General features: G+C 36.4%; 1 protein-coding gene across 10 annotated transcripts in view; it reads left to right on the top strand.

Moving 5' to 3' along the window:
* The window catches only part of ARHGAP24 (Rho GTPase activating protein 24), a 492,969-nt gene that overhangs the window by 468,822 nt on the left and 3,474 nt on the right, over positions 1 to 20,673 (top strand). For 8 of the 10 annotated variants that reach the window (XM_060114213.1, XM_060114272.1, XM_060114232.1 and 5 more), the window contains 5 exons: positions 637 to 769; positions 1,377 to 1,450; positions 2,061 to 2,177; positions 4,445 to 4,566; positions 16,731 to 17,805. In XM_060114213.1, coding sequence (XP_059970196.1) covers positions 637 to 769; positions 1,377 to 1,450; positions 2,061 to 2,177; positions 4,445 to 4,566; positions 16,731 to 17,805 — 1,521 coding nt within the window. The remainder of the gene's footprint in view (positions 1 to 636; positions 770 to 1,376; positions 1,451 to 2,060; positions 2,178 to 4,444; positions 4,567 to 16,730; positions 17,806 to 20,673) is intronic. The other 2 variants (XM_060114218.1, XM_060114225.1) reach the window with 1 other exon arrangement.

A 20,673-nucleotide genomic window follows, 5' to 3' on the forward strand; every position in this document is an offset into this window, starting at 1 on the left:
CAAAGGGCACGTTAAGTTTTCAGTGTTTATTTTTGTAGCACTTCCCTTTTCTTTCTAGAAGACTCGAAGGGTCACCAACTATCTTAGAATATCAGACAAGCAATCATTCTGAGATCAATCATCTTCAAAGTGAGTTTTTCTTAAACAGTTAAAACATACTAAACTTCAGGTGTCTATAACCAATCACCAATGTCTTCTAAAGAATAAGAAATGAAGTTAGGATCTATAAGTAATTAAGTTTGACATTAAATACATAGAGACACACATATGTAGATTGGGTGTTTTTTGGTGCATTGTATTATATTTTATTTTAAATCTGGTATATATATTCTCATTGTTTTAGAAAAGTAACACTTTTGCTTAACATCAAATACACACAAAAGAAAAATGCTTGCACTTTTGAATATTTTCAAACCACACTGAGGATTCCAAGTGTCTCTCTGGGTCCCTCTCTTTTCCACCTGTGGTAGCGTCTAATAGGTGTTACCCAAGCATGTGTTTCTTGAAAGCTGGATTGACTAATTCAATTGTCAACTCATTTAGAAGTCTGACTCTTAGATGTATACTTGATGAAAAAATTAACCTAACGGGATGAAGTTCACTCCGTAGAAACTCTTTACACTTCTACCTCCACAGCAACACAGATGTACACACAGTGGCATCACTTCTTAAACTGTATCTCCGAGAACTCCCAGAACCGGTTATTCCTTATGCCCAGTATGAGGATTTTTTGTCTTGTGCCAAACTGCTCAGCAAGGAAGAGGAAGCTGTAAGTCCATGCATTTATTTCTTAAAAAGCTTTTGTTTGGGTTTTTGGTCAGTGTTCTTAGTCTTTAATCTGTAAAGTTTCCTTTGCCCCATGCTTGGATTGTTTTCCACTATTCTAAGTATTGACATCACACATATTTAGATTTTACACACACAACGCAGGTCCCATTTTTAATCATCTCTCTGATCAAAAAGAAAAGTACAGATGAATAAGTGAAATCAGCACTCTTTGCCACTTTGCCCCCAAATGCTAAAAGTCGGAAGGACTCTCACTATATTAAAGCTACTTTTTCCCTCAAACAACCTTATTACAAATAAGGCAATCTTCCCTTTTCAGTCAATTGTGAACAAATGTTAAAAATGTTAAAAGAGCTTCACTTAAACATGTTTCTCCACAAATAGTGCTTACAGAGATATTTGAAATGCTTTCACATCTTTTGAAAATATTTCTGAAATGTTTTCTGTGATAGTGGCAAGTTTTCAAGACAGTATCCTTCACTAGTAATATGTGAAACTAACTAAAAAAAAAAGGCTGTATGCCTATTTTCCATGTGCTTTAATTCCAAGGCCAACACTTAGATAACATTTATTCTCTTCTTTATATTCAGGGTGTTAAAGGATTAGCAAAGCAGGTGAAGAGTTTGCCAGTGGTCAATTACAACCTTCTCAAGTATATTTGCAGGTAAGAATTGTCCTAACGACAAAACTAAATTTAAGAAGACTGTATTTAGCCTGACACTAATTTACTTTTGACAGTGAATAAAAATCACTTAACTGCTCTGAGCTCCAGTGTTGGCCTCTATAAAACTGAGGTTTGACAAGGTGATTTCTTTTTTTTTAAATAAATTTATTTATTTATTATTTATTTTTGGCTGCGTTGGGTCTTCGTTGCTGCTATGGCCTTTCTCTAGCTGAGGCTAGTGGGGGCTACTCTTCGTTGTGGTGCGTAGGCTTCTCATCAAGGTGGCTTCTCTTTTTGTGGAGCACGGGATCTAGGGTGCACAGGCTTCAGTAGTTGTGGCACATGGGCTTAGTTGCTCCGTGGCATGTGGGACCTTCCCAGACCAGGGCTTGAACCCGTGTCCCCCGCATTGGCAGGGGGATTCTTAACCACTGCGTCACCAGGGACGCCCTTGACAAGGTGTTTTCAAAAGTTTCTCTGAGCACTAAAATTGTTTGATTTTGTAATTTGCTGTTTCTGAAGTCTCTCTGACCTCTACATATTAAAGATATGTTGCTTTGAACTTCCATCAAGGTTGTTTATACATGTACCATGTACCATTGTTTAACAGAAGGAGCATGTATCCTGGCATGAGAAAGATCTGCCCGGGAGTCCAGATTCTACCACTGACTACTTACGTGTCTTTATGCAATTTTCTTATCCTCTTTGAGACTAAAGATCCTAATAGGTAAAAGGGTAGTGAAAACACATATTTCACACAGCTGTTTTAAAAATTAAAGTATATTTTAAATTTTATATACCTATACATTTATACATATAGTGAATGTTAATATTAATTTTTTCCATTTCTCTCAAGACTTATTGAAAAAAGCATTGTAACTCAATTCTGCTAGAACAATAATTGTGCTTCATAAAGCTCTCTCTCAATGACCATGTTTAATGTCAGGGATGCTATGTACCATGTCTGTGCCCCTATTTAAGAAATCAAGTATGTACTATTGAAACATATTAAATTTATCTTTTTTAATTTTATTGGAGTATAGTTGATTTAAATGAAACATATTAAATTTAAATAAAGAGATTAATGATTGGCACTACAGGTCATTGTAAAGTATTATAAACGATAGTTTCCCAGTCCATTTTTAAATAAAATTAAAATTTTTAATTCAGTACAGTGCATCATTTACATGTGTTTTTTGCATCATGATTAGATAAATGTACAGCTGACTGGGAATTATGGAGTTTAAGACTAATGCCAAACACTGTGGAGTTCATTGTCAGCTGTAATTGAGTAGGAATTCCAGAACCTCCTGCCATAATTTTTCTGGTGATGTTTAGCATTCAGGAAACAAACAAGACCTTAGTTTTCAGAGTTTGAAAAAGCAAGAAATAGTTTCACTGATAAGATAGACATTAACATAGAAGGGTCCCATCCCAAGTTTTTGAACTAATTCAAGCTATTGTAGTGGATGAAAAAAGGGTGACAGTCTCTTACGTAAAAGGGAAAGAAAGGCTTTTTGGAGAACAGTATTGCAAGTCTTTATCTCCACAATAGAAAACCTTAACTTCTCTTAACACATTTAAAGCAGACTTTTAATTTCAGCTATTTCAAATAAGAAATAGTAGTTTGACTTTTTGCCCTTCAGTTTTGCTATAATTAGACTGTATAACAGTAGTGAACATGTGGAAATAGGCACTTTTTTATTTTTATTTTTGGCCACGCTTGTGGTATCTTAACGGCAGTGAAAGCATGGAGTCCTAACAACTGGACCACCAAGGAATTCCCAAACGGCACCTTTTTTAAAACTCATGGTATAGTAATCAAGATTTCAGACTCTAGCGTCAGATCACCTGGATTCAGATCTCAGCTCTGCAAACTCTGTGTCCTTGGAGAAGATTCTTACCTCTCTGGTGCCTCATGTGTCTAACCTGTAAAACGGAGATAATGGTATTTACCTCACAGAGATGCTTTGAGAGTTTAATAAGTTAGCACGACTGACACATAATAAAATATATTATTTTAAATAACACATAGAATAGGTTAAATTTTTTTCATCACTTCTTTATCTCATTAGTACAATTAGTAAGCCATGAATTAATAGAAGTTCTTGTAGAAACAAAGAGGGGATGGGAAATGAAGAAAAGCTGAAAAATTACAAAAACAATCTCTGCTATTAAAATCATTTGAGGATAGAGGGAAGCAGCCACATAGCACAGGGAGATCAGCTCAGTGCTATGTGACCACCTAGAGGGGTGGGATAGGGAGGGTGGAAGGGAGAGAGACAAGAAGGAAGAGATATGGGGATATATGTATATGTGTAACTGATTCACGTTGTTATAAAGCAGAAACTAACACACCATTGTAAAGCAATTATACTCCAATAAAGATGTTTAAAAAAATCATTTGGGAAAAGGGCTATTTCATGCCTCTAATTCTTTAGCATGTAACAAGTTAAAACAATTTTTGCTTGCAATTTTCCATATCAATAGAACTGAGGTTTTATTTTAAACCATGTTTGATCTAATTTTTTAATAGACTATAAATTTGAAGCTCACAAATTACTCCACAAAGAGAGTTGATTCCTCCTCTCTGAAATAAGAGATTGTACCAGACAATCTTATTTATAGTTCTTAAATTAAATATATGTATATATATTTAATATTTTATTTAAGGATTGGAAAAAAATTCATATTCTTGAATCTCAAGTCCACATTAGCATTATCCAAACACTCTTTTATTCCTGTGACTGACAGGGAAACCAAGCCAAGCCAGGCCAGAGCAGATATTTGATATGATCCTTTATGAGTTTGATCCTTAATAATTTGCAATCTACATTCTGCACATTTGAAAGAAAGATGTTTGAATTCCTAAAGAATTTTGTGTCCATAATCATCTTTGAATGTACTCCACTTCATAAATTTCCTGATAACCCATTTTCTTCCACTAACAAGTTTGATCCCATTGTGTTTTGTTCATACTCTTGCACCCAACAGGTTCTTGGATGAAGTACAGTCCTATTCAGGAATTAACAAAATGAGTGTGCAGAACTTGGCCACTGTCTTTGGCCCTAATATCCTGCGCCCCAAAGTGGAAGATCCTTTGACCATTATGGAGGGTAAGTAAATTATTATCTTACACCCTCATCAATAGAACTGTCCCTTTGTTGTCCTGAACCTATTCTCCTGTGAGGAAACTGGGAAATAAGTGAATCCATGGTAACTCCATTCATGGACTCAAGTTCTTCAAATACAAAAACTCCTCTTTGGGAGTCAGGCATTTTATCTGGAGTTTACTAAGCATAACTTACCAAATGAATCCTTAGGAGTTTTATAAGAATAAATGGAACTTCCATAAGTCATCTGCAAAGTATCACATAAAAATGGGAAAAAATTCTAATTCACTTTTTGAGTCCAATGCAATTTTCAGAAAATTCAAATAGTTACTATTTTAAGTTAATGTATTTTTATTAATTCTGGTTTTATTTGATGAATTTCAAGAGGCAGAAAATATGGGCCTCTGTAAGATAATACTGCTTATTTACCTTGGGTTGAAACATGAAGAAATTCTTGTTTTCTGTATTACAAAATGCCTCAAATTCTTTTCCACAATGAACTGTTACTTCTGTTTATTTCCAGCAGGCCTCACTCCTTGAGTACTTTTCTTACCTGTGGCCATCAATAGTACTGTTGATGTGCAGGTCTTGTTGAGCTAAAAGAGTGAGATTAGAGGATGGAAAACTCATTAAGCAGCAGAAAAGAGAGAACTAGACATAGAGATTGTTCAGAGATCTGCAGAGGGTATCCCTCAAGTCATTGCCTAAGAATTGATTTATGCTTGCACGAGAGGACTCTACGCTACTTTCTGGGGGAGAGTACCAGAAATCAGTACTCTGAGCCATTCCTGGGCCTTACACCAAGCTTGAAATAATTGTGTTTCCCACAACCAGAGTAGAAAACCCTGACATTGAGACATTGTATCGAGCCCTCAGAAAGGTATTACTTTGGTGATAATGTTAAAAGTTACAATCTCTATATAAAGTATTTAAAAGAAATCCTAATGATTCAATAGAGGTTTGGGGAAGAAAAGAAGGAGGAATAGTTGGAGCACAAAGGATTTTTAGGGCCATGAAACATTATTCTATATGATACTGTAATGGTGGATACATGATATTATGCATTTGTCAAAACCCAGATCTCACAACGAGTGATTTCTAATATAAACTGTGGACTTTAGTTAATAATAATAATGTGTCAATATTGGTTCATCAATGGAATCTAAAACTGTTAAAAACCTAAAACTGCTCTAAAGGTTTCGCATTAGAAACTATGCAATTCAAAAGGACATGGATCAAAATAAAGCCTATAAGTGTAAAAAAAATCCAACTTATCTTCAAACCCCTAACTGTATAGCAAAAAAAGTCCAACACAATTTAAAGATATTTTTTTCCAAATTAAATAAAGCAGTGTGATAAAAAAGAAAACATATGTTCCCCTAAGACTTATAGTCAATGTTTATGTCAACTTTATTCATAATAACTCCAATCTAAAGACTGATCAATTGTCCTTCAATTACTGAATAGATAAACAAGTTTTGATACATCCATGAAATGGAATTCTACTCAGCAATAAAAAGAATGAACTACTGATATATGGATAACAATATGGATAAATGACAAAAGCATTATGCTAAGTGAATAATGCCTAGACACAAAAGACTTCATACTGTATAATTACATTTATATGAAATTCTAGAAAAGAAAAAACTGTAGTGACAGAAAGCAAATGAGTGGTTGCCATGGATAGGGGATTGGCTACAAAGGGGCACAAGGGAATTATCTATATAATGATTAGGTGGTGATTAAAGGACTGTCATTTGTCCAAATTTATCATATACCTCACAGATATCTTGTACATGTGCAAAATGAGACATGTACAAGGTAATGTATTGCAAAAAATACAAACTGAATCTACATTTCAATAGAATGCTGCCATACATATGTATTTTAAAGTGCCTAGGCACCTTCAAAGGAAAATTGAATTCTTATCCAGTACTTATGAAAAAAAGTGCCCCATAATATGGTATTTAAATTCAACCTGTATAAAATTATATGAGCCTGGGGAATTGTTGGAACATGTAGTCCAGTGGGACTCCCAAATCTGCTTGGACTCTTCAGAATGGACAGGTGATTATAACTACTCTGACCTCATTTATTTAGGCTTCATATTTTTTATTAGCATTCTAAGGAAGAGAATGACAGAGAGGGTAGAATAAAAAGGAAAAAAAGATAGTGCATAAGATGACACATACATCATTATTACCACCAGGCCAGTCTGTCCTAAATGGTTATAAAAATTGAAAGGAAGTCACTTTGCAAGAAATGATTGCCATTTACTATTCTGGAAACTAGATGAAAGCAAAGCCTTCCAAGGTAATAGAAATATATTTCTACATCTCTAGGGATCTGACACTCACTCTATAATCATGGCAGGTATGCACTGGCATAGTTGTTCACATATTTCATCATGGAGACCTTGAGGATATCTCTTTTCAATTAATTAAAGTACAGCATCTCCCTGGTGTTGCTCGGAGCCTTAGAGTACCTGAGCTGAAAAATGCTGCCATTTTTTTTTTTCCTGGTACGTGGGCCTCTCACTGTTGTGGCCTCTCCCGTTGCGGACCACAGGCTCCGGACGCGCAAGCTCAGCGGCCATGGTTCACAGGCCCAACTTCGCAGCACGTGGGATCTTCCCGGACCGGGGCACGAACCTGTGTCCCCTGCATCGGCAGGCGGACTCTCAACCTCTGCGCCACCAGGGAAGCCCTTCAATTAATTAAATGCCCCACACAGTTCACAACTGTGATAAAAAGCTGTGATGTTTCTAAATTGCTACATAACTGATATGAGAATCCAGTTATCTTCTACAAGCCAGTCTTAAAAATATTAAATCCAGTTATCTTCCATAAGTCAGTCTTAAAAATATTAAAAGTATTTGCAAAAATGTGAACAGTGCACCTCTTCTCCCTACTTTGATTGTTTAAAAAATAAATACATTGTTTATATTAATATGTAAAAAAAAAGCAGTGATATTTCAAATGTTAATATTCCAGTGATGGGGAAAGCTCTATTTCCCCAAAATACTAGACAGAGCCGTATATAACAGAGGCTGCTAACGTTTGAAAGTATATCTGTCATATGGGCAAATAGTGAAACAGTCGTCTTCAAACACAGTACATGATGGTGTCAGTGTTGACAGTCATTTTAAAGATGCTAAAATGTCTTCTTCAGATTCACTGCTACATACATTAAAAATAGGATGACAAATTCAGAAGTTACTAAAAGAGAAAAGATAGATATATAATACCATTAATTTCATTCAGTCTTTTTTCTTCGACAACTCCATCATAATTGATGATTCAGTAGAGAGCTGTCTTTTATTTAGTTTCTTATTTAGAACAACACCGACTTTCTTATTATTACTAAAGTCTTAAATCCAGCAGCTGTTCTAATTTCATTCTTTTACATGTAGCTGGCCAGTTATCCCAGCACCATTTATTGAAGAGGCTGTCTCTCTCTCCATTGTATATTCTTGGCTCCTTTGTCATAAATTAGGTGACGACGTGTGTGTGAGTTTATCTCTAGGCTTTCTATCCCATACCATTGATCTATATTCCTGTTTTTATACAGATACCAAACTATACCATAGTATAGCTTGAAGTCAGGTAGCCTGATTCCTCCAGCTCTATTTTTCTTTCTCAAGATTGCTTTGGCTCCTCGGGGCCTTTTATGTTTCCATACAAATTGTAAATTTTTTTGTTCTAATTCTGTGAAGAATGCCAGAGGTAGTTTGATAGGGATTTCATGGAATCTGTAGATTGCTGTAGGTAGTATAATCATTTTCACAATGTTGATTCTTCCAATCCAAGAACATGGTATATCTCTCTATCAGTTTGTATCATCTTTAATTTCTTTCATCAGTATCTTATAGTTTTCTGCATACAGGTCTTTTGTCTCGTTAGGTAGGTTTATTCCTAGGTATTTTATTCTTTTTTGCTGCAGTTGTAAATGGGAGTGTTTCCTTAATTTCTCTTTCAGATTTTTCATCATTAGTGTATAGGAATGCCAGAGATTTCTGTGCATTAATTTTGTATCCTGCTACTTTACCAAATTCATTGATTAGCTCTAGCAGTTTTCTGGTAGCATCTTTAGGATTCTCTATGTATAGTATCATGTCATCTGCAAACAGTGACAGCTTTACTTCTTCTTTTCCTATTTGGATTCCTTTTATTTCTTTTTCTTCTCTGATTGCTGTGGCTAAAACTTCCAAAACTAGGTTGAATAAGAGTGGTGAGAGTGGGCAACCTTGTCTTGTTCCTGATCTTAGTGGAAATGGTTTCAGTTTTTCACCATTGAGGACCATGTTGGCTGTGGGGTTTGTCATATATGGCCTTTATTATGTTGAGGAAAATTTCCTCTATGCATACTTTCTGGAGGCTTTTTATCATAAATGGGTGTTGAATTTTGTCGAAAGCTTTCTCTGCATCGATTGAGGTGATCATATGGTTTTTCTCCTTCAATTTGTTAATATGGTGTATCACATTGATTGATTTGCATATATTGAAGAATCCTTGCATTCTTGGGATTAACCCCACTTGATCATGATGTATGATCCTTTTAATGTGCTGTTGGATTCCATTTGCTAATACTGAGTTGAGGATTTTTGCATCTATGTTCATCAGTGATATTGGCCTGTAGTTTTCTTTCTTTGTGACATCTTTGTTGGTTTTGGTATCAGGGTGATGGTGGCCTCATAGAATGAGTTAGGGAGTGTTCCTCCCTCTGCTATATTTTGAAAGAGTTTGAGAAGGATAGGTGTTAGCTCTTCTCTAAATGTTTGATAGAATTCGCCTGTGAAGCCATCTGGTTCTGGGCTTTTGTTTGTTGGAAGATTTTTAATAGTTTCAATTTCAGTGCTTCTGATTGGTCTGTTCAGATTTTCTATTTCTCCTGGTTCACTCTCAGCAGGTTGAGCATTTATAAGAATTTGTCCATTTCTTCCAAGTTGTCCATTTTATTGGCATAGAGTTGCTTGTAGTAATCTCTCATGATCCTTTGTATTTCTGCAGTGTCAGTTGTTACTTCTCCTTTTTCATTTCTAATTCTATTGATTTGAGTCTTCTCCCTTTTTTTCTTGATGAGTCTGGCTAATGGTTCATCAATTTTGTTTATCTTCTCAATGAACCAGCTTTTAGTTTTATTGATCTTTGCTATCATTTCCTTCATTTCTTTTTCATTTATTTTTGATCTGATCTTTATGATTTCTTTCCTTCTGCTATCTTTGGGGTTTTTTGTTGTTGTTCTACTTCTTCTTTCTCTAATTACTTTAGGTGCAAGGTTAGGTTGTTTATTTGAGATGTTTCCTGTTTCTGAAGGTAGGATTTTATTGCTATAAACTTCCCTCTTAGAAATGCTTTTGCTGCATCCCATAGGTTTTGGGTCATCATGTCTCCATTGTCATTTGTTTCTAGGTATTTTTTGATTTTCTCTTTGATTTCTTCAGTGATTTCTTGGTTATTAAGTAATGTATTGTTTAGCCTCCATGTGTCTGTATTTTTTACAGACTTTTTCCTGTAATTGATATCTACTCTCATAGCACTGTGGTTGGAAAAGATACTTGATATGATTTCAATTTTCTTAAATTTACCAAGGCTTGATTTGTGAACCAAGATATGATCTATCCTGGAGAATGTTCCATGAGCACTTGAGAAGAAAGTTTATTCTGTTGTTTTTGGATGGAATGTCCTATAAATATCAATTAAGTCCATCTTGTTTAATGTATCATTTAAAGCTTGTGTTTCCTTATTTATTTTCATTTTGGATGATCTGTCCTTTGGTTAAAGTGGGGTGTTAATGTCCCCTTCTGTGACTGTGTTACTGTCAATTTCCTCTTTTATGGCTGTTAGTATTTGCCTTATGTATTGAGGTGCTCCTCTGTTGGGTGCATAAATATTTACAATTGTTATATCTTCTTCTTGCATTGATCCCTTGATCATTATTTAGTGTCCTTCTTTATCTCTTTTAATAGCCTTTATTTTAAAGTCTATTTTGTCTGATATGAGAATTGCTACTCCAGCTTTCTTTTGATTTCCATTTGCATGGAATATCTCTTTCCATCCCCTCACTTTCAGTCTGTATGTGTCCCTAAGTCTGAAGTGATCTCTTGTAGACAGCATATATACAGGTCTTGGTTGTGTATCCATTCAGCCATTCTATGTCTTTTGGTTGGGGCATTTAATCCATTTACATTTAAGGTAATTATCAATATGTATGTTCCTATTACCATTTTCTTATTGGTTTTGTGCTTGTTATTATAGTTCTTTTCCTTCTCTTGTGTTTCCTGCCTAGAAAAGTTCCTTTAGCATTTGTTGTAAAGCTGGTTCGGTGGTGCTGAATTCCCTTTTATTTCTTTTTCTTCTCTGATTGCCATGGCTAGGACTTCCAAAACTATGTTGAATAAGAGGGGTGAGAGTGGACATCCTTGTCTTGTTCATGATCTTAGTGGAAATGCTTTCATTTTTCACCATTGAGTATTTGCTCTGGGTTTGTCATATATGGCTTTTATTATGTAGAGGTAAGTTCCCTCTATGCTCATTTTCTGTGGAGTCTGTTTTTTAAACATCTTTATTGGAGTATAATTGCTTTACAATATTGTGTTAGTTTCTGCTGTATAACAAAGTGAATCAGCTATATATATACATATATCCCCATATACCCTCCCTCTTGTGTCTTCCTCTCAACCTCCCCTCTTGGTGGTCACAAAGCATCAAGTTGACCTCCCTGTGCTTTTGGGTGTTGAATTTTGTCAAAATCTTTTTATGCATCTATTGAGATGATCATATGGTTTTTATTCCCTAATTTGTTAATATGGTGTATCACATTGATTGCTTTGCATATATTGAAGAATCCTTGCACTCCTGGTGTAAATTCCATTTGATCATGGTGTATGATCCTTTTAATTTGTTGTTGGACTCTGTTTGCTGGTTTTTTGTTGAGGATTTTTGCATCTATTTTCATCAGTTATATTGATCTGTAATTTTCTGTTTTTGTGATATCTAACATCATACATAAAAATAAACTCCAAATGGATTACAGACCTAAATTTAAGATGGACACTATAACACTTAGAGGAAAACATAAGAAAAGCACTCTTTGAAATAAACCACAGCAACATCTTTTTTGACCCAACTCCTAGAGTAATGAAAATAAATACAAAAATTAACAAATAGGACCTAATTAAACTTAAAAGTTTTAGCACAGCAAAGAAAACCATAAACAAGATGAAAAGATAACCCTCAGAATGGGAGAAAATATTTGCAAATGAAGCAATGGACAAAGGATTAATCTCCAAAATATATAAACAGTTCATGGAGCTCAATATCAGAAAAACAAAAAACCCAATTAAAAAAGGGGCAGAAGACCTAAATAGACATTTCATCAAAGAAGACATACAGATGGCCAAGAGGCACATGAAAAGCTGCTCAACATCACTAATTATTAGTGATGCAAATAATTATTAGTGCAGCAAATAAAAACTACCATGAGGTATCACCTCACACTGGTCAGAATGGCCATCATCCAAAAATCTACAAACAATAAATGCTGGAGAAGGTGTGGAGAAAAGGGAACCCTTTTGCACTGTTGGTGGGAATGTAAATTGATAGAGCAAATTTGGAGAACAGTATGGAGGTTCCTTAAAAAACTAAAAAGAGAGCTAGCATGTGACCCAGCAATCCCACTACTGGGTATATACTGTGAGAAAACCATAATTCAAAAGGACACATTTACCTCAGTGTTCACTGCAGCACTATTTACAGTAGCCAGGACATGGAAACAACCTAAATATCCAACAGTAGATGAATGGAAAAAGAAAATGTGGTACATATAAACAATGGAATATTACTCAGCCATAAAAAGTAACGAAATTGGGTCATTTGGAGAGCTGTGGATGGACCTAAAGTCTGTCATACAGAGTGAAGTAAGCCAGAAAGAGAAAAACGAAAATCATATATTAATGCATATATGTGGAATCTAGAAAAATGGTACAGATGAACCTATTTGTAGGGCAAGAATAGAGACACAGACATAGAGAATGGACATATGGACACAGGGGGGAAGGGGAGGGTGGGACGAATTGGGAAATTAGGTTTGAGATAAATACACTACATAAAATAAATAGCTAGTGGGAACCTGCTGTATAGCACAGGGAGCTCAGTTTGGTGCTCTGTGATGACCTAGATGGGTGGAATGGTGGGAGTGGGGGGGAGGTCTAAAAGGGAGGGTATACATATAGCTGATTCTCTTCATTGTACGGCAGGAACTAACAACATTGTAAAGCAATTTTACTCCAATAATAAATAAATAAGTAAATAAATAAATAAGTAATTAAATAAATCCAACAGCTGAAATATAGTTGGACAAGTACATGATTTGGAGTGAGAAGATGAAGTATCATATTTCACCCTGGTCACTTATCATCTGTGTGACCCTGGGCAGAACTGTAACCTCTCTGAATCTCAATTTTCTCATCTGAAAAATGTTAAGTCCTATCTCACAGCCTTCTGAGAAAATTTAGAAGATGTAAGTGAAACATTTCCACCTAACACAGTTTCACAAACTCTAACACACACAGGAATCATCTGGGAATATTGCTGAAATTCTGATTCAGAACGTCTGTCTGTGGTGGGTCCTCTATGCTCTGCCAGTGTTACTATTCTGTTATTGTTGGTGTCATCTGGGGGCTGGTTAGAAATGTAAAATCTCATGCCCCACTCAGTATTTACATTTTAACGGAATCTCCAGATAATTTTGTATGAACATTAATGTTTGAGCAGCACTGGCCAGCATGAGACCTAACACACTGCAGATTCCTAATCTAAATATGTTAGAAGTTTTGAATCATTACAGAAGTGTGCAGGATATAGATGAATATAACACATATTTTCCTATTCAGAATTTGACTTTGAATTATATTCAGAGCCAAATCTTGCCCAGGTGTTGCTTTAAGCTAATGAGTGGCCTCATCCCAAGTCAGGCTTCTACTCTCTGACAGCTACTAGCAGCTATTTCAGTAGATATCTTCATTGTCAAAAGCACTTATCATTTTCTTCACCGAATTTATTTAAGTATTTTAAATAATATTACCTTTACTAACTAAAATTTGTTTCCCTGTATTTATTTATCAGAGACTACTCTTAGGAGCTTTTATCAACATGATAAAAGAAACACAATTAACACACTACAATAATATAGTTCCAGCCAAAGCAAAGATGATTAATGCTTTCATTAGCCTGCACTGCTTCATTGTGGGTATATGAATAAAATTTTTACAAAGATTTCTTAGGGGTTGGGACACCTAAAGTTGTGAAACTAATTTAGAAGCCTAGTTAGTGGTTGTGGCCTATTTTAAGGGGTGGGAGCAGCCCAGCATGTAAGTCAGTGAGGAATATGTGAAAATATATTTTGAGATTTCAGCTAATATGCCATAAAACCTGATAAATCCACCAATTTTTAAAAAGAATATTACTGCTTTTTATGATAGATTAGCCTTTCTATCCACTGTTGTCTGAGTTGTTTTTACTATCTGAAACTTGTAAGGTATTTCTAATCATACTTTATAGTGAATAATAGAAATATGAGGATCAAATGAGAACCTTAGCATTTTCATTTGTGTAAGAGAATTATTTTCTTTCTTGAAGGTCTCTTTGTTTAAAATGCCCTGAAGCGTTGATATTTCTTGTAGAGCAGATTTGCTAATGGCAAATTCTTTCAGTTTTTGTTTAGCTAGGAATGTCTTATTTGTCCCTCATTTTTGAAACATTTGTTTGCTGGATAATATAATTCTGGCAATGAGAATGATGAAAAATCAGCTGATAATCTTATTGAGAATCCATTATACATGAGTTGGTTATCTCTTGCTGTTCTCAAGCTTCTCTCTTTGTCTTTGGTTTAAGATATGATGGGTCTAGGTCTGGATCCTTTTGCATTTAGCTTGCTTGGAATTTGATGAGCTTCTTGAATGTGTAGACTCATATTTTTCATCAAATTTCATCAAATTCCAGCAACTATTTCTTCAAATGTTCTTTCTGCACTTTCTACTCTCCTCCTGGGATACCATTATGCCTATGCTGGTATGCTTGATGGTGTCCCACAGGTCTCTGAGACTCTGCTCATTTGTCTTTATTTCTCTTCCTTCTGTTCCTAAGACTGGGTAACCACAGTTGTCTTCAGGTATGCTGATTCTTTCTTCTGCCTGTTCAAGTCTGCTGTTGATCCCCTCTACTGATTCTTTTCATTTCAGTTATTGTACCGTTCAACTCCAGAATATCTATTTGATTCTTTCCTATACTTTCAAGCTCTTTATTGATATTTGGTGAAACATTATTCTCACTTTCCTTTGGTTCCTTCATTTATTAGAAAACATTTAAAATAGCAAATTTAAAGTCTTTGACCAGTGAGTACAGTGTCTGTGTTTCCTCAGAGTCTGTTTTTTTTTTTTTCCTTGTATATGGGCCATGCTTTGTTTATTTTTTGCATGTAGCATTATTTTTTTTGAAAACTGTACATTTTTTAAATAATATAATAATATGGGAAATCTGGATATCAGATTCTTACCCTCCCTTTGTTGTTGTTGCTGTTTGTTGTTTGGTTTTTTAGTGAGTTTTCTGAACTAATTCTCTAAAGTTTATATTATTTGTCATCCTTGGCCACTGAAGTCTCTGCTTGGCTTACTTAGTTGTCAGCTAAAGATTGAACAAAGATTAAAAAACTATAGCTAATAAGTCTCCAAGTCTTTACCAAGACACTCTGTGTGCATGTTGGGGCAAACTTTCAACACTCAGCCAGGCTCTGCTTTAGCATTCAGATCCTTTTTGTGCGGAGCCTCAAGATCAGTCAGAGGTGAGAGCTTGGGGACTTCTCAGTTCTTTCCTGAGCATTCATATAGCCCTAGGCATGCACAGAACCCTAAGCATGCATGTAATCTTCTAAATTCTCAGGAATAAAGCAGAGCTTTTCAACACCTCCTATGGAAATCTCTTTCCTCAGATTTTCCTTCTAAGCTTTTTGTTTAGCCTATTGTTTGTCTTCAACTGTTGTCCACATGCTTCAGGCAAAACATGATTTTAAATGAAAGAGCCCCTAATTGTTTTTGACAAATGGCCTTGAGAAAAGTGTTGCTTACTCTGGTCAAATTCTTAGTTAGATAAAATGAAGACAAGCCTCTTGAGTGATGTCTTCCAGGGAACCACCAAACAAGTAAAATAATGACAATTCTTTGGGAATGGGACTTTGAAGGATTTCCAACCCTGCTTTTCCCATTCCAGTGGCTGTCAGACTGCTTGTTCCCACTGTGATTGTGGGCAGTTGGTTTTCAAGGCCACTGCAGAGAGGAGGATAGGAAAAGGATGAGTTAAAATACCACAGTGCTTGCTGTTCTTTACCGAGATTCAATGATTTTTTTTTTTAATAAACACTCTCCAGATTACAACAAGCCTTTATTTAATTTCCAAAGTTCTGAAAATGATGATTCAGAATATTTTTATCATTTGCTTTTATGGAGGAGAGGATTCTTGTAGGTCTTTATTACACCATTTTGGCTAATGTCACTTAAAATGCCCTGAAGGTTTTGAATGCTGAGCAAAAGTTGTATGGAACTTCATTGTCTTGCTATATTATAAAGACAGATCATATATCCACTAGAGATTTTATAGAGTTCCACTTTGAGATTCCACTACAAATGTCTTGATAGTTTGAGGCAATTGTCAGATGAGAGATAACAGTGACTTCCTCAAAGAAAGATTTTTCATAATTAAATGTCAAACATGCAAGAAATGTGTGACAATGAAGAGGCTGGTCTTTGGAACTAATTAATTCTGGGTTCAAGCCCTGCATTTTCTCCTTAATAGCCTTGGGATGCTGATTAAGTTACTTAACTTTCATAAGACAGTGATAGTTAGATAGAACAGTATCTATTCATAGATTTTTTTTAATCCAACTACACTAACAAAAGTAAAGTGCTTGGTATAGTTCATGTTAAATGCTCAAGAAATTTTAGCAGTTAATATTGCTATAGATAATATTGCTATTATCATCATTAAGAATATAGTTTGGCACTGCTAGTAATAATGCTGAATGTTCACCTGAACTCTTTCTTTAAGAGTCACATTCAAAATAAGAAATAAAACTGTTTCACTCATACTATTTTGTTTTCTATGCAATTCCAGGCACTGTGGTGGTCCAACAGTTGATGTCAATGATGATTAGCAAACACGATCGCCTCTTCCCCAAAGATGCAGAGTTGCAAAGCAAGCCCCAGGATGGAGTGAGCAACAACAACAGCGACCTTCAGAAGAAAGCCACCGTGGGTCAGTTACAGAACAAGGAGAACAATAATACCAAGGACAGTCCTGGAAGGCGGTGCTCTTGGGACAAGTCTGAGTCTCCCCAGAGAAGCAGCATGGATAACGGATCCCCCACAGCTCTATCAGGCAGCAAAACCAACAGCCCAAGGAACAGCGTTCACAAGCTGGATGTCTCTAGGAGCCCCCCTCTCATGGTCAAAAAGAATCCCGCCTTCAATAAGGGCAGTGGGATAGTCACCAATGGGTCCTTCAGCAGCAGTAATGCAGAAGGACTTGAGAAAGCCCAAACCACTCCCAATGGGAGCTTACAGGCCAGAAGGACCTCTTCCCTGAAGGGGTCTGGTACCAAAATGGGCACCCACAGTGTACAGAATGGAACGGTGCGGATGGGCATTTTGAACTCAGATACCCTCGGGAACCCCGTGAATGGTCGCAGCATGAGCTGGCTGCCCAATGGCTACGTGACCCTGAGGGATAACAAACAGAAAGAGCAAGCTGGAGAGTCGGGCCAGCACAACAGACTCTCCACCTATGACAACGTCCACCAACAGTTCTCTGTGATGAGCCTTGATGACAAGCAGAGCATCGACAGTGCCACCTGGTCCACTTCCTCCTGTGAAATCTCCCTCCCTGAGAACTCCAACTCCTGCCGCTCCTCCACCACCACCTGCCCGGAACAAGACTTTTACGGTGGGAACTTTGAGGACCCCGTTTTGGATGGGCCCCCGCAGGATGACCTTTCCCACCCTGGGGACTATGAAAACAAAAGTGACCGGAGGAGTGTGGGCGGTCGAAGTAGTCGTGCCACCAGCAGCAGCGACAACAGTGAGACCTTTGTTGGCCAGACCAGCAACCACAGCGCACTGCATAGTTTAGTGTCCAGCCTGAAGCAGGAAATGACCAAACAGAAGATAGAGTATGAGTCCAGGATAAAGAGGTGAGGAAACTCTGGATCCCCAATTGACCAGAGAGGGTGCAATAGCCTCCTAATATGAGACAGGCTCACCAAGAGGGTAAATATGCTGACTCCAAAGTCAGAGACCTGGGTTCAAGTCCTAGTTTCACCATTTGTAAGCTGTGGGACTTTGGGAAAGCTCACTTTATCTCTGTGAATCTCAGCTCCCTAATGTGAACATTTTAAATTCTAGCAGTATCTACTGCAAAAGCATGTAAGAAATCATTGCACATTGTCCCTGGCACAGAGCAGTTGCTCAGTAATACTATCTCTTGTTAATAAATGTGTGGATTTGTGTTCAAGGGCTGGGGAGAGGAGTGAAAGGGGATGAATGCAGAACAAGGAGTCTGTTCTCACAGGAAGAGGATGAAATGAGGATAAAGAGAAGTTGGAGAAGTAAACAGATCTTTATTGTTCATTTTTTCCATTGCTGAATGCTGGGAGAGTGTCTGTTCTCTCCCAAGCTCAGACCCAGACCCCGAGGATTCAGCAGTGGATAAGACAGACAAAAACTCAGCCCTCTTGGAGCATGCTTCCATTCCACTGGAGGAGACAGATAAATAAGTAAAATAGGTCTCGTGCTAAGTAGAAGACTAAAGCAGGGAAGAGGGGTAAGAAGTGTTGGTGAGGAGTAATTCTAAGTGTAGGGCCTTATAGGAGGTAAAAGAGGCAGCAATGAAGATGCCCGGGAGGAGTGGAAATGCCATGAGCTGGAATCAGTGAGGAGCTCAGAGAGGTACCTTAGAGCCTTCAGGATCATCTTAAGTCTTTGGCTTTTACTCTGGGATTGGAATCCAGGGAGGTTTCTGAGAAAAGTGATGGCATGAAGTGTATTCATATGGACAATGGAAATTGTAGCCTAAGTGGGGAGCAAAAAATATGAATTATAAGGAAGCAGTTGTGCTGAAACCTAATTGATAGCAGTTGACATCTTCTCATAAGTTGACCAAGGTAGCGATGGCTTAGCAACTTCAGGAAAGCAACCTGGGCAAGACATGGGGTATTGGCTGAGTATCCTGTGTTGACAGTACCCCTGACTGCCAGATGCTCCATCATCTTGAAAGGCAGGAATACAGAGAATGGAGCCCAGGATTCACAAATACAACCTTGTGCTGGAAACCTGAACATCACCACATCCCATGATTTTACCAGGGTCACAGAATTACAAAGCTGATTGTTTTTATGTTCTCCTTTCAGTGTAGTATAAGGGAAGGACACTGCACTCTCAAGAGAAGGCCTGAGGCTCAGTTTAGCCTGATGTAGCCCCTCTAGTGGCCTCAGTCTCAGTCCCAGACTGTGCCTTGGTAGACCCCTTCCTGTTTAGGGTCCTCATAGTTTGTGAACCTCAGTCTTGTCCTGCTTCAACTGCTTCTATGGCTCCAAACCCCATGTGGTTTCTTTTTTATATATAAAGTTGACCTTAATGTATTTTAATGTTTCCCATCCATTTATCAATTATCAAGCCAAAAGATACGTATTTTTAAGAGCTATGGTAAAGTAAATATTTAAAAAATACTTCTTATATATTAGATTGAAAAAATTACTTTCTTGGAAACAGAAACTTGGTTTGAATTTTCCTATATAATGCTAAGTGACAGGAGGTTTAAATAAGAAGAAAAATTGAGTCATCATCTTATAAGGCTACTCTTCATTCTGAATGTAGTGTTTGGAACCACGGGCTACCAAATCTCTGAATTGCTGCCAAGGCATGATGCTAAATTAGCACTTAGCACTGGGAAGCAAGAGGTAACACCTGAGACTTGCCTTAGGATAGGAATACATTATTCTGATTGGTTGTAGATGTACACGTTCATTTATGAGAACATTGGTGATACATTTATGTTCTGAGTCTATGGTGCATTTTAGAGACATTGATAAAATAATAGAAGGTTCCAACAGAATGTCATTCATTGGCCTCTTTCACTGTAGTATTTTTACCCATGTGACAAGCAAAGGGAGGGCAGAGGAGCTGCCACATGACCAAGCCACAGAAATATAAGAAGTAACTGTTCTAGTTAATTCTTGATCATTCCTGTCTAGAATTATACATTTGTCTTTCGATTCCTTTTTAACTCTACCCTACAAGTATTAAGGATAGATGATAGATGATAGATAGATAGATAGATAGATGATAGATGATAGATAGATAGATAGATGATACAGATAGGTGATAGATACATACATACATACACACATACATACATACATCCCTAGATAGATAGACAGATGATAGAGAAATACATACCATACTTTATCTATCATTGATATGTATGATTTTTAGTTTTTAAACATGTGAGTTTGATGTTATTCCACCCCCTCACCTTCTCCCTTTATCATATTGTGGTCAGAAAAATTCATTTGTATGATATCAATTATTTGGTCTTGTAAGAAGTATTTATTAACTTATTATTGGTTTGGGATTGTATATATGACCAATAGATCAAATCTGTTAATCAAGCTGTTCAAATCTTTTACATTTCTTCTGATTTTCATCAGATAGAGCTATAATTTCTAAGAAAGTTATCTTAAAATTTCCTAATTTTTGTGGATTTATCTATCTATAATTTTGTTATATTTTATATTGAATAACTTGAGGCTATACAACTAGATGAATAAAAGTTCAGAATTGTTTATACCTCCCTGATGAATTGATCATTTTATCATAAAGTAATGGTAATAATGCATTTTACCCAAAAATATTTTTCTCATATTAATATTGCTATATAATTTTTATTTTGATTAATAATGCCCTGCTATATACTTCCATTAACTTTCAAACTTTATGTTTCATTATTTGAAGACATATTTTTTCAATTCTGGAGTATTTTTATCCATCACCATTTTTGTTTA

The sequence above is a fragment of the Mesoplodon densirostris genome, chromosome 1, assembly GCF_025265405.1.
Source record: "Mesoplodon densirostris isolate mMesDen1 chromosome 1, mMesDen1 primary haplotype, whole genome shotgun sequence".
In the NCBI taxonomy this organism is placed as follows: domain Eukaryota; kingdom Metazoa; phylum Chordata; class Mammalia; order Artiodactyla; family Ziphiidae; genus Mesoplodon; species Mesoplodon densirostris.